Source organism: Chiloscyllium plagiosum, chromosome 15 (genome assembly GCF_004010195.1).
Source record: "Chiloscyllium plagiosum isolate BGI_BamShark_2017 chromosome 15, ASM401019v2, whole genome shotgun sequence".
Classification (NCBI taxonomy): domain Eukaryota; kingdom Metazoa; phylum Chordata; class Chondrichthyes; order Orectolobiformes; family Hemiscylliidae; genus Chiloscyllium; species Chiloscyllium plagiosum.
Genome location: NC_057724.1, coordinates 9215891 through 9229854, shown reverse-complemented (window position 1 = coordinate 9229854; position 13964 = coordinate 9215891). Strand labels below are relative to the sequence as shown.

Sequence of the window (13964 nt, the reverse complement as noted above, 5' to 3'; positions counted from 1 at the left end):
CTTTCAGGGATCTATGTACATGGACACCGAGATCTCTCTGCTCATCTATACCACCAAGAATCTTACTATTAGCTCAGTACTGTTTATTCCTGTTACTCCTTCCAAAGTGAATCACCTCACACTTATCCGCATTAAACTTCATTTGCCACCTCTCAGCCCAGCTCTGCAGCTTTTCTATGTCCCTCTGTAACCTGCAACATCCTTCGGCATTATCTACAACTGTACCGACCTTAGTGTCATCCACAAATTTACTAACCCATCCTTCTATGGATTAAAGTCATTTCATGGTGAAGTAATGTTCAAACAAAAAAGGTAAAGGAGGTGGTAAATCCTTTAATTGATTTTGGGCAGATCAAAACTCAAAAAGGAAGGTGGAAATTGGATCTTAGGATAACATCAGAAGTCACACCACAGGTTATTGTCCAACAGGTTTATTTAAAATATCAAACTTTCGGAGTGCTGCTCCTTTGTCACCTGATGAAGAAGCAGCGCTTTGAAAGCCTGTGATTTCAAATAATTTTGTTGGACTATAACCCGGTGTCATGTGACTTCTGACAATATACAGCTCAGTCCAACACCACTACCTCCACATCACGGAGTTTAGGATGAGTAAAAAGTGGGATTGAACTGGCTTCAGATTTCAAAGTGAAGGAGGAATCTGACACTTTGACTAAATAGGTTCAAATCCAATCTAAAGATGTGCAGGTTAAGTGAGTTGGCCATGCTAAATTGCCTATAGTGTTCAGGGATGTGTGGGTTAGGTGCATTAGTCAGGGGTCAGTATAGGATAATAGGGTAGGAAGGGTGTGGGTGGGATGGTCTTGGGAGGGTCAGTGTGGACTTGTTGGGCCAAATGGCCTGTTTCCACACTGTAGGGATTCTATGACATTCTATGGGTTGGAAGCTTGATTGTGAGGTCAACTAATGGTCATAATCCTGTACTATGAGTTAAAGTGGGGACCTCTGCAATGATGTTCCTTGAATTGGTTTATTAATCAACTCAGGGTGGACTCAGGCAGTGCTTGAAGTTGGAGGGACAGTAGGAGGGCCTTTGTTTGGAAGGAGCACTTTGGGTAGAGAAAGAGAGGGAGAGAAGGAGAGCTGCCATTACCTTGAGCAGTACTCGCTCTGCAGTTTTTAAAACATTTGCATTGATATAGGTACTCAGCAGCTGGGAAACTGTAGGTAAAGGAATGCCAACCACCCTGCCATCACTCCCTCAGGACAGCCTGCAACAACTGTCGCCATGTAGATTGTGATGATGGAAGAAGCATTGATGCCCAGTCCGTGGCCAGGAGGCTTCATCAGGTCCAAGGGCCTAGTGCCTACCTCTCAGGGTACCAATTGACCTCTGACACTCGGCCTTCATAAACTGCGATCACATTGCGCTGATTACCCAGAATACGGACTGGCTAAAATGGTGTGACAATCCTACCCATTAATTCATAGGAAACAAACACAGAGAAAGAAATCTTCAGTGAGTTAAAATTATTTTATTTTATAAATGTAATAGAATCTAACACAGAAACACAGTCTTCAACCCAACAGGTCGATGTCATTCTTTATTCTTTCCTTGAGCCTTACCCTAGTAGCACATTTTTGAAGGTCACAATTAATAACATAGTTAGTTGCCCATACCTCCATGGGAAATTACAGAATCATTGGCAGCCATATTGCCATGTTGTCAGTCCTTGTTCTATGCTACATAAACCTAAACTAATTTCACTTCTCTGATCACCACAACTTGACTGCAACTTGCTTTGACCTGTGTTATTAAATCATTTTGTAGGGATTTGTAATTTCTTACTTAATATCCATTCTTACTTTGAATATTTTGAGTATTCTGTGATCAGGAAGCTCGCTTATGTTGACAAGTTGGATACTGTAGTTGGGCCTGTATCCATTGAAGCTTAGAAGAATGAGAGGTGATCTTATTGAAACATAAGATCCTGAGGGGACAATGAAGAGGAGATCTTTTTAATTCACCCTTGAGAAAGGATGTTTCCCTTGTGGGGGAGACTACAATTTGAGGACACAGTTCAAAAATAAGCAGCCTCTGATGTAAGATGGGCATTTAGAAAAATTTTTTCCCTCAGAGAGGGTTGTGAGGCTGTGAAATGTTCTTCCACAGAGAGTAGTGGAAGCAGGCTCACTAAATATTTCTAAGGCAGAGGTAGATGGATTGTCAAGAACCAAGGGTGTCACGTGGCACCAGAGGTAGACAGGAAAGTGCAGTTCAGGCAACAATCAGATGGTCTTATCGATTGGTAGTGTAGGTTGAAGGGATCGAATAGCCCATACCTGTTCCTAATCTGTATATGACGGACTCTGATATTTGGATGTTCGTTCAGTTGAATTGTAACTGTGGATTAGATATGTTAACACAGCAAGCACCGCTGCATTGTGTGACAGTGACTGAAGAAATCAAACTGTGCTTTTCTTCGTCTGATGCATTGGGTTGGCATTTGACCGAGCTTTCAACTGCAGGGAACTGCAAATACTTCTTGTATCTCAGAGCAGTCCATTGATATTATGACAACTCCTTAACTATGATTAAAAGAAGGTGGATTCTTCCTCATCGAAAAAGAATGCCAAAAATTTACAAGCAAAGTATTTATGGGATGTATTTAATTTTACGTGAAACACCAAACTGATCCCTTCGGCATGTGCAGGCTACTAGTGAATAATTCTGGCCTCTAATTTGAGATAATTACACAATTTGTATTTGTGTTCCTAGTAGATTATTGTTTGGAATACAAGAAAGAAATAATAATAATTGCTTCCTGAATTAACTCCACAGAGACTGATATTCCGTCAATAAATCACTACTCTTTCTATCAGAATTGGAAGAAGGAGAGGAAGTACTTTTGGGAAAAAAATAAATCTAGTTTACTTCATTCAGACTTAAAAAAGCCTTAGTCTTTGTTTAAACTTCCTCATTCCTCCTTAAGTATTGCTATAGACAGAGTTGGACTTTCCAAGGAGTGATAATCACAGTCAAATTGGTATTTGTTCTATCCCAGTCTAACAGAAGGGATGTGTGTTTGTGTGTGCGCGCGCGTGTGTCTGTCTGTCTGTCTCTAACACTTTCTCGGTGACCACTTACTTAACAGCAGTGATGGCCTCTGAATTCTCTGATTTAATGGACATCTTTGGAGTGTTCCATGCATTGGAAAATCATCCATTAAAATATTCAATGTCCCTTGAGAGTGCTACCTCAGGTGGTCTGCAGGGTCCCCCTGAGCAAATCCCATCCATGCTACAGAAATGACCATCTGATCGTCAGAAAATCTGGCCAACATATTTTGAGTGAAACGGTAAAAAGGGCAATTTTATGAATGCATACTTCAAATACAGAGCCTTGCTCACTGGAGTCCTTAAAGGGAATTCAGCCGTCTGCTCCATATGATTTGCTATTGAAACGGAAGTCCAAATTTCTACTAAGCGATCCATGCTGGCAAAATTCCAGAGGCATTATGCATTTTTAAATTTAACTTGGGTGATGTGTCAATGGAACTGAAAATGTTCCTTACATTTTTGCCATCTCAGGAATGCCAGTTTGTGTTGAGTCCCAATTCGTGTCATATCTTTCTCCTCTGTGTTGTTTCAAGTACGGGCCCCAGTCTGGAGTTGGCTTGGAAGCTGCAACAATTTTCTGTGGAAAGAAAATGTTTAAATTAGGTACATGGAACCAAACGAAGAGATTACATTGAATTACAAAACAGCCATGGTCAATGGTAGATCAGACATGAATGGATGAATAGCCTGTGCATTGTTTCTTATGTTATAAAGTTCCTCGATTACTGCAGTATTATTCCAATGCATTATCAAAAGGTCTGTTGACAATGTGTTGCCTGTTTCCATTCAGCACCATCTGCCTTTCCTATTAATCACAACATTAGTCTATTTATATTGTGCCCTTAACGTTGAGAGAAAAAACATATAATCCCTACAGCTCAGAAATAGACTATTCTGCCCATTGAGCCCATACTGACCTGCTGAAGAGCATCACACCCAGGGCCATCTTGACCAAATACAGTGTTGATGATAATGGAGGAAACAGAGAGAAAATTACTCAACAGAATGGAGTGAGCAATGGAGGAATAGATCAACATATTTTCTTACCTGCCATAAATTGGAGCCCTTGCTTTGGACAATTTTCACAATGGCTACAACAGGGATCCACAAAATAATGAAGATGATCATACACCAGCCAAGTGCTGTCGCCCAAACAGGGTATTCTATTTTTCCATAAGTTGGTGGTACAAATGTCACTAAGGACCAGATTAAGATTGCCTGAATAAAAGGAATTCACAAAACCAGATCAATATCACAATGAAAGACCACCTGCAGTTTGATAATTTCATTTTTATTCACTAAAAGATGCAATATTTGCTTACCATTAACAAACATGGGGTGATAAAAAACCAGCATGCTCTCCACCACAGCCAGAAGACCCAATTCTTTTCCCCAATCATCATCTCAATGTCCTTGATGAATCTGTTTATTCCTGTGAACAACAAGGAAGCAGATAGATACCATCATTCACTCTGTCCTGTCTTCAGGGCGGCTTATATACTGTTGATGTTCATCACATACTGGCACTAACGAACAGGTTTAGTACAAGAGGGCGGATTAGGAGGTACACAGCATGTAACTCCTGGTCACCCAGGAGCATCCCTCATCCTCAGCTCACGCATGCACACACTCCTGACAATGTCAGAGATCGAGCGAAAAAACAGTGCCATGCATTAACGACACCTCCCTAGATGCACTGCCAAAGGCTGTCCCAAAATAAGGAAATGGCTTTCCCCTAGTGATGTCAACAAAAAGGCCATTCTTACTGATGAAGACACAGGTGTTTGTGCAAGACTAGTGGTATTATCTCTGTACTTTTATTCCAGAGACTCAGGTAATGTTCTAGGGACCCGGTTTCGAATCCCGCCCCAGCAGATGGTGGAATTTGGATTCAATAAAGGAAATCTGCAATTAAGAGTCAGAGGAAGACTAGGAAACCATTGTCAATTGTCCGAAAAACCAATCTGGTTCACTAATGTCCTTTAGGGAAGGAAGCTGCCACCCTTACGTGGTCTGGCCTGCATATGACTCCAGATCTGCAGCAATGTAGTTGGGCCTGAACTGCCCCATGGGCAATTAGGGGTGGGCAATAAATACTGGTCTAGCCAGTGATGCCCTCATCCCATGAAGGAATTTAAAAAATGAAATCAGCACACTCGGATGGTTTAGGAGAGTCTGGACCCTGTGCCACAAGGGAATGAAAACTCCACGATGCCAACCAATGCTTCAAGCTCCAGTCAGGATGAATGAGCATTAGAAAGTTGCCATTGCAGAGGATTGTTGCTCCGCATTTAGCGCTCCAGGTATCACAGGGGTATCACTTCTCATACATCTGCCAGGCTTAAAACATAAGAGGAGCTGCAACGTTCAGCATATCACACCATTGGCTCACTGATATTTAACCACAATGAGGAAAATGTACACAGTTGGTAGCTTTTCACTAAGGCCTTGCCTGAGTAAAGTACACAACCGCAAAGGATGGTCTTCTGAGGTTCAGCTCACCTTCTGAGTTTTGGCCTGTCTGCCAAGCTCAGTCAGGTTTGTTGGCATCAGCCACTGGGGTGGCCTCACTTGGGCAGGGTTGCTGATCTAGTCTCCTTCTTACACCATACAGTGTTTAGCAACAAGAAGCCAGACACACACGTTGCTGCGGCTTCTCATGAACTGATCAGCACGGAGAGGCTTCACCCCCTATACTGAGCATTTCGGTAAAGAGATAGCTTGTAACACAAAGGAGTCAAGTTCCTCAACAGAGCCTGGCAGAAACAGTCGACCCCATCAACTCTGCATCCTATAGTCGGGTTTGTAAATCCATGTGGCTCACATTTCTGACTAACAAAATCGTACCCATGAACATAAGTCTTGCAGCTGGGATCTTAATAAATACGCATGACAAATGTTGATGAGTGCAAAAGAGGTGTCTTGCTCAAATGTTCTGAGAACTTCTCAACACACCTTCGGCTTGCCTCAAGAAACTAAACTTTTTGCCTGCTGCCCAGTGAAGATGCCCCACCATGCCCACCTCTGGCTGAGTGTGGAAAATTCAGCTTGTAAATTCAGAGAAGGGATTACTGGCTTTTCAGACAGTTGTTCCCTGTCCCCGTGAAAGTGAAGGGTTCATGCAAATCCTGAGGAACCCTTCAAAGAAAAGTTTGCACTTTTGATCAGTGCTGAGATAGGGAGGCCTCCGCTATCAGAATGGGGAAAGGTGGACAGTGTTGTATCGTACATGGAAGATAGCAAGTGGATTTCACAATCCTCATGGGCATGCTACAGCAGAGACTGGCTTGTGGTTCCACTTGGCTCTCCATTTGGGAGAAATTAATAACTGACTGAGTCAAGTGGCAAACTCATGATGAAGATGTTTGAACAACCTCCAAAATGTAACTAGCTGAAAAGTGGTTGCTCCACAATTAAACCCAATAACTAACCAACTGTAACCCAACAAGAGAAAGGTGAGTTTTTCAAAGTATGCAGCAAATATTGTCTAAGTCATAATGTCCCAAGTGGGGAAAGATTTGACAGGGAATAGGAGCACTGGACTGTCTAGTCATCTCTGAAGGGTTATCTCTACAACAACTTTAAATGATGCCACCTTCCAAAACGGTGCTGCTGTCATGGCTTCCTTCTTTCATAACCGGGGTTTCCCACCCACTGTGGTTGACAGGGCCCTCGACCATATCCAACCTATTACCCGTGATTCTGTCCCTGCCCTTTCCCGTCACTCACAACACCATGATCGGGTCTCTCTAGTCTTCACTTTTCACCCTACCAACCTCCGCCTTCAAAGGATCATTCTCTGCCATTTCAGACATCTGCAGCAGAATTCCAAAACCGAACACATCTTCCCCACACTTCCTGTGTCTGCATTTTGCAGGGATTGTTCCTTCCGGAACACATTAGTCATCCTCTAACCTTGTGCATTATATTCACTGTGCCCAATGTGGCCTACTCTGCATTGGAGAAACCAAATGCAGACTGGGTAACTACTTTGCAGAACACCTCCGATCTGTGCACAAGCATGACCCTGACCTTCCCATGGCTGGTCATCTTAACAGAGCGTCCTGCTCGCATGCCCACTTGTCTGTCCTTGGCACGCAGCAATACTCCAGCGAAAATGGGAGGAGCAACATCTCGTCTTCAAAATGAGCAATTTACAACCTTTTGGGCTCAACACTGAGTTCAACACTTTCAAACTGTAAACCCATTCCTTCCCTTTCCTTTAGCGTTGCTTGTTACATTCTCTGTCACCATGACCTCTCTCCCCTCCCCCACTCCAGGGTTCCTTCCAGTCTGGCAGTTGGACACACCTTTGTTCTGCCATTTTCACATTTCCAATTCTTAATCTGAACCATCAACACCTTTTTTCCCCCAGCACTCCAACACCCCCACCCTCCCACTATTGCATCAATGCTGCCCCCACCATCCTTCACGTCAGCTCTGATGAAAGGTCATCTCGATTCGAAACGTTAGCTTGCTCTCTCTCCATGAAAGCTGCCTGACCCGCTGTGATCTCCAGCACTTTTTGTTCTCATTATATGATTCACCTTGTCTCTTCTTAAGAGCCGTGATGTGGAGGTGCCAGTATTGGACTGGGGTGGACAAAGTTAAAAACCACACAACACTAGGATAAAGAGGCAAGAACCCACAGGAGTATTATTATCAAAATACAACCATTTCATTTCATTTCATTTTGGTGCTGTCCCTGCTGTACTTACCATAGATCCAACTTATTCCGGCAAGTTCTGCAATCGCAGCAACGAGAATTCCCCATCCAGCGCAGAAGTGGTCAATTAAATTGATCCAGTAAATCCCAGCCTGAAAATACACCAAATATTAGAAAATAGTCAGCATGAAGAAACTGTAATACTCCGCTATTCAAAATAAAAGCTTTCATTGGCTGTGACAAAACTACATTTTTCTCAACCACAAACCAGCTAGTCCAAAATGGTTTCTGAGATATCAGATAGTTTTTTGTTTGCATGGGGGTGGGGAACAACCTGGTGGGCAGACCTACAATACCATATGACCAGCTGCTCTGTTGCTCCTCTGTCATGATTTCATCTCCAGGCCATTATCATTCAGGTCAGATTGGAAGGCGCAGAGATTATAGACAAAGAAACTGCAGATGCTGGAATCCAAAGTAGACAGGCAAGAGGCTGGAAGAACGCAACAAGCCAGGCAGCATCACTCCTGCCTGTCCAGAGATTAGTTTCTTATGCCTACAAAAACATCTAATAAGGTCATTATGCAGAACTTTCTGTATTATGAGGTCTCCTGTTGAGACTGAAATAAGGTCAAGAAAGGGAGGCAGCTCTGAGGCAGCAGAGTGGGTTGAGGTGGGGAATGGTTCTATCCCATAATTAGTCTCTTTCCATCTCTACTTTCATCATAGAGTCACTGCTCTCTCTTATCTACATTAGGAGTATTCACATCTGAAGGTGGGCTGCCAAATTTTCGCTGCTGGTAGATCTCTCACTGACTCTGCAAACCTATCCAATATCCTTAATTGGATGGAGAGATTCATCTGAGTATTACAAATAGCGTTATTTATTTATTCATAGGCTGCGAGCATTGCTAGCTGGGCTGGCATCTATTGTTCAACATTAATTGTACCAGAGAAGCTGGTGGTGATCTGTTTCCTTGAATCACCACATTCATTGGAAGGTAAGGATCCCTGCAGTGCTGTTAGGAAGACTTTGGCCCCAGTTACAGCAAGAAAATGACACCAAACCAGGATGGAGGTGTGTGACTGGAGGGAAATGGCAGGTGGCAATGTTGTTGTGCACCTGCTGGCTTTGTGGGAGGGAAAGTTCAAAGTGTTGCATGTGGTGCCAGACCAACAGCCTCCTTTGTCCTGAGTTGTAAGTCTCTTAACTGTTGTTGGAGTTGCACTAATTCAGCATAATCAATGGGTTAGCACAGCAGGTGAAAGGGGAATGGCTGGTCACAGACTGAGAGAATTGTACAGCACCGAAATACACCTTTCAGTCCAACTCATCGATGCTGACCAGATATCCTAAATTAATCTACTTCCATTCGCCAGCATTTGGGCCATATCCCTCAATCCTTTTTGTTCATAAAACCATCAATATGCCTTTTAAATGTTGTAATTGTACCAGCCTCCACCATTTCCTCTGGCAGCTCATTCCATGAATGCACCACCCTTCGTGTGATAGGGCCTAATTTAAATTAGAGGCATGTAGCACAGAGGACATTAGGTTGCATGGATTGGCATGGGTTCAATGTGTATGGGGTAAGGACCAGAGATATGTTTCATATTTGCTCCCTGTTGAAGAGGTAACATGCTGTTTTGAATCTAGCCTCAGGAGACCTTTGGGAGAGAGAAGGCACCCTTTAGTGCTATGAAAAGGCACACTCTGTAATTAATTGCATAACTGAATTGGTATTAGCAAACTGATGCTGACTCATTCACGAAACTTTCCCTACATTAGGGCATGACAGTCCCACTGGATTGCTGAATTCAAATGTTTGTTAATATAAAGGAATTAAGCAATTATTTTAAAAGAACGATATAACAATAGACTAGCAACTTTAGTTTGCTGTCATGATGTGCCCTGATTAATGCTGGATATGAGTAAACTGCCCTGGAGAAGAAAAGGAAAGAATTCGTGGATAAGACCACATGGTCAGACCACATGTGGAGTATCGTGCGCAATTTTGGGCCCCATATCTCAGGAAGGATATATTGACCATGGAGCGCACTCAGAGGAGGTTCACAAGAATGGTCACAGGAATGAAAAGCTCAACATATGAGGAATGTTTGAGGACTCTGAGTCTATACTCAGTGGAGTTTAGAAGAATGAGGAGGAATCTAATTGAAACATACAGAATACTGAATGGCCTGGACAGAGTAAATGTTGGGAAGATATTTCCATTAGTAGGAGAGAGGAGGACCTGAGGGCACAGCCTTAGAAAGACCCTTTAGAATGGAGATAAGGAGAAACTTCTTCAGCCAGAGATTGGTGAATCTATAGAATTCATTGCCACACAAGGCTGTGGAGGCCAGGTCATTGAGTATATTTAAGACAGAGTTAGATAGACTCTTGGGTTACAGGAAGAAAGTGGGAGAATGGAGTTGAGAAACTTATCAGCCATGATTGAATGGCAGAGCAGACTCAATGGGCTGAATGGCCTAATTTCTGCTTCTAAGTCTTATGAGATCAGTTGTCAGAAGGGCTAAAGGCAGTTCACCACCACCTTCTTCAGGTCAATTAGAGATTGTCAATAAAGACTGGCCTGTTCCAACATAACAATGTCCAAGGCTAGGGAACAATTGAAAAAAACATTGAGTCCATTGAGAGTATGTTGGCATGAGGGATAATGGGAGATTGCGCAGGATGTATGAGTGGAGATATAGGGGTTGGCCTCAGGGCCATAGTTTTGTAAAGGGGTTATGAGGGGCCTGGGGAATGGCTGGATTCACCTCGGGTGACACAGGAGTTAAGAAGGACCACAGGGGTTGGTGGTGGGGCATGTGTAGTCATGAGTGGGGCATTGACAGTGAGACGATGGGAGCAAGAATGATGTTTTCCATTTTAATCTGTGTTTCTAAACTTGTTGTATGGTGCCAGAGTCCTCATGGAAAGCTTCCCACCAAGTCCAGTTTGGGAAATGGGCAATATTCTAGGTTCACCAATCCAGAGTGCCCAGCCTGGACCAAAATCGTGCCAGCAGTGGCCATTTTTAAAGGTCAAATTCACAGACTTGTGCTTTCTCCCACCATTGTGCTTCCAAGTTGGAAGGAAATCACTGCCTAATAGTTTACCTTGTGTAGATCCTATGCTTATAAGGGAAAATACTTCCCATGCAGCAAAATTCCATAATGAACAGTAAAATGAGCCTTTAGGTGCCATGGGAAAATTAATTAGAAATTGTGAAGGAAATCTCAATTGGCACCTGATCAAGTAGAGGCAGGCCTTGCATAACACTTGCAAAGGATAGCATCTATACTAATGGAGCAGTCCCTTTCTTACTACTTTGAAATCTCAGCCTTGAATATGTACTTCAATTTGCATTTTTGGTTTGAATTCCCACTTCACAGCGTAGTGTGTTTCAAAGGAGGTGAACAAACTTTAAAACAGCAATTTATCAAGGTGGGCAACTCTTGAACAGAAAGAATTCATATCCAAAGACATCCTAGGGATCTAAAATGAATACAATGGTATACATGTTGAAACAGGTAACAATGATAAAGTAAATGAAAATAAGGACATGACAGACATCACTTTGCGACAGGTATTTACGACAGGTGAAAACAATAGAATTTCAAATGTTCCTAGGAAACTTGCACTTAATCAGGTAGAGAGACTAAGTAAACAAAATGCCAGTAATCAAGAAAATGACCATGCTGAAGACTAACGTATCTCCAGGACTCAGAAAATTGCTCTCCTAAGGCTTTAAAGCTAAGAAGGTGACTTTCAACATCTTAACCAGGGGTGAAAATCAGTCAGTTCCATACCATCACTTCACAATTTTAAATGACTGGAAAAGAAAGACAGGACCAACATAGAAGATCCTTCCTAATCCCTGAATCCTGTGAAACTGCAGATTTCAATGACAATCAGCACCACAATGTAGACACGATACACAGTATTAAAAGACAGGCATACCTGTGTTACACATACAAGGCCCAAGAAAAAAAATATCAAACACACGCCAGATGTCACAAAAATGCGTTTTGTTCGTAGAAAGTTAGGGAACTGGTCCAGCAAGGTTGTTATAATTGTTTCTGAAGAAACAAAATATTAAATGCAATCAATGATTAATAATTTCCACAGCTCACTAAAATCCACCATTACAGCAGAAAGCCTGGTGATGATGTAGTCTTCTCACTAAATGCTCACTTTCTGAAGCATTCAGTGGTCTGGGTCAGGCCTTTACAATATTATAAACAGAATGTCATCACAAGGCTTGCTTGTACTCAAGTTGTCTTTATTCCAGGACTACAGGAATCATTTAAACTGACCTTTGGACAAGTTGATAACTTTATCACTCTGCAAGTAAGCTCCTCAGTGCCATACCACAGTGGTGAAAAAGCCAAAATGTCATGAATATCTTCAGTGTGGGGCACTGCAGCACAGCCCTCATAATACAGCTTAACATATTCAAAACCAATAAGATTCATATTAGATTAATTAGCCAGAATTAATGAGCCAGAATTAATTAAGAGTTTAATGGCCAGTGAAATATTTACTTCGCAGTGATCATAACATGATTGAACTCAGTGTTTTGTTTAAAAGGGAGAAATGTGAAACCATTTCCCCGATCCCAGATTTAGTCAAATCTGACTTCATGGGTGCAACTGAGATTCCAGAGTGAAGGGTACAAATCTGTCATGAGTAAATGGACAGAAATGGGTCACATGGTGGCTGAGTGGTTAGCACTACTGCCTCACAGCACCAGGGACCTGGGTTCAATTCCAGTCTTGGGCAAATGCTTGTGTGGACTTTGCACATTCTTCCTACAGGCAATTTAGCATAGCCAATTCACCTGACCTGCACATTTTTGGACTGTGGAAGGAAACCGGAGCACTCGGAGGAAACCCATGCAGACAATGTGCAAACTCCACACAGACAGTTGCCTGAGGCAGAAATTGAACCAAGGCATCTGGCACTGTAAGGCAACTGTGCCACCGTGCCGTCCTAACTTAATCTAGTCCCACCTGCCAGCATTTGGCCCATGTTCTTCCAAACCCTTCCTATTCATATACCCATTCAGATGCGTTTTAAATGTTGCAATTGTACCAGCCTCTACCACTTCTTCTGGCAGCCCATTCTACGTATGTACAACACACACGTGAAAAAGTTGCCCCTTAGGTCTCTTTTACATCTTTCCCCTTTCACCTTAAACCTATGCCCTCTAGTTCTCGATTCCCCCCACCCCAGGGAAAAGACTTTGTCTATTTATCCTATCCATGCTCCTCATGACTTTATAAACCTTATGAGGTTACCCCTCAGCCTCCGATGCTCCAGGGAAAACAGACCCAGCCTGTTCAGCCTCTCCTGATAGCTCAAATTCTCCAACCCTGGTAACATCCTTGCAAATCTTTTCTGAACCCTTTAAAGTTTCACAACATCCTTCCGATAGGTGAATCTGATTGATTTCTTTGAAGGGGTAATAAAAGTTGTGGGTAAGGAAATGTCTGCAGAGGTTGTTATTTATATGGCCTTTTTGACAGCATTTGATTAAGTTTCCTTGTAAGAGATGGTTAGCTAGAGTTGAAACTCATTGAAATTGAGGCCATTGATTGACCCTGCTAAGGAGGTTGGATGAGTGGCAGGGAGAGAGAGTAGGTATTATCGGTCAATTCTCTAAATGACCAGGTGGGATTTTTGATGCCCTCCATGAATTTGTAGAGAGATTTCAACTGTCCACCAAATTTACAGATGACCTAGATATCAGCATGGAAAGCCATTTATACAAGGTAGCCAATGATAAAAAGATAGGTGACATGTCGATGGAAGCATGTCATTAAGGTGGGATTAGGTTGTGCAAATGAGCAAACTGTGGTAAATGGCTTCCAAGTTAACAAGTGCCATTCATTTTGATCTAAAAGAGGTAGAACAGTGTACATTTTAAGTAATAAATAACTATACATAATGTAGCCCCACAAAGATGCAGCGCCCTGAATACTTAAATCAGTGATATGTGAGGGATAACTAAAGAAGGAAATACTTGGAAATAATGTGACTCTTACCTATACTTGCAAACTGACTATCCAGTCCCAGAGTGACCAACATGAAGAAAAATAAAATGGACCATAAAGGTGCCACTGGCAACTGTGCAAGGGCCTCTGGGTAAGCAATGAAAGCCAAACCGAAACCTAGACAGTGAATCAAAAGAGAAATTGTGTAATTAATGGT

At 42.4% G+C, this 13964-nt stretch overlaps 1 protein-coding gene across 1 annotated transcript in view; it reads right to left on the bottom strand.

Annotated features, from left to right (window-relative positions):
- Positions 1-1478: 1478 nt before the first annotated feature.
- LOC122557083 (sodium- and chloride-dependent neutral and basic amino acid transporter B(0+)-like) overlaps positions 1479-13964 on the bottom strand; it is a 29464-nt gene continuing 16978 nt past the window's right edge. Inside the window, exons 9-14 of the mRNA XM_043704378.1 lie at positions 13799-13924; positions 11712-11830; positions 7797-7896; positions 4401-4510; positions 4126-4296; positions 1479-3655 (exon numbers count right to left, since the gene is read on the bottom strand). Of these exons, the coding sequence (XP_043560313.1) occupies positions 3530-3655; positions 4126-4296; positions 4401-4510; positions 7797-7896; positions 11712-11830; positions 13799-13924 (752 nt within the window). The 3' untranslated portion in view covers positions 1479-3529. The remainder of the gene's footprint in view (positions 3656-4125; positions 4297-4400; positions 4511-7796; positions 7897-11711; positions 11831-13798; positions 13925-13964) is intronic.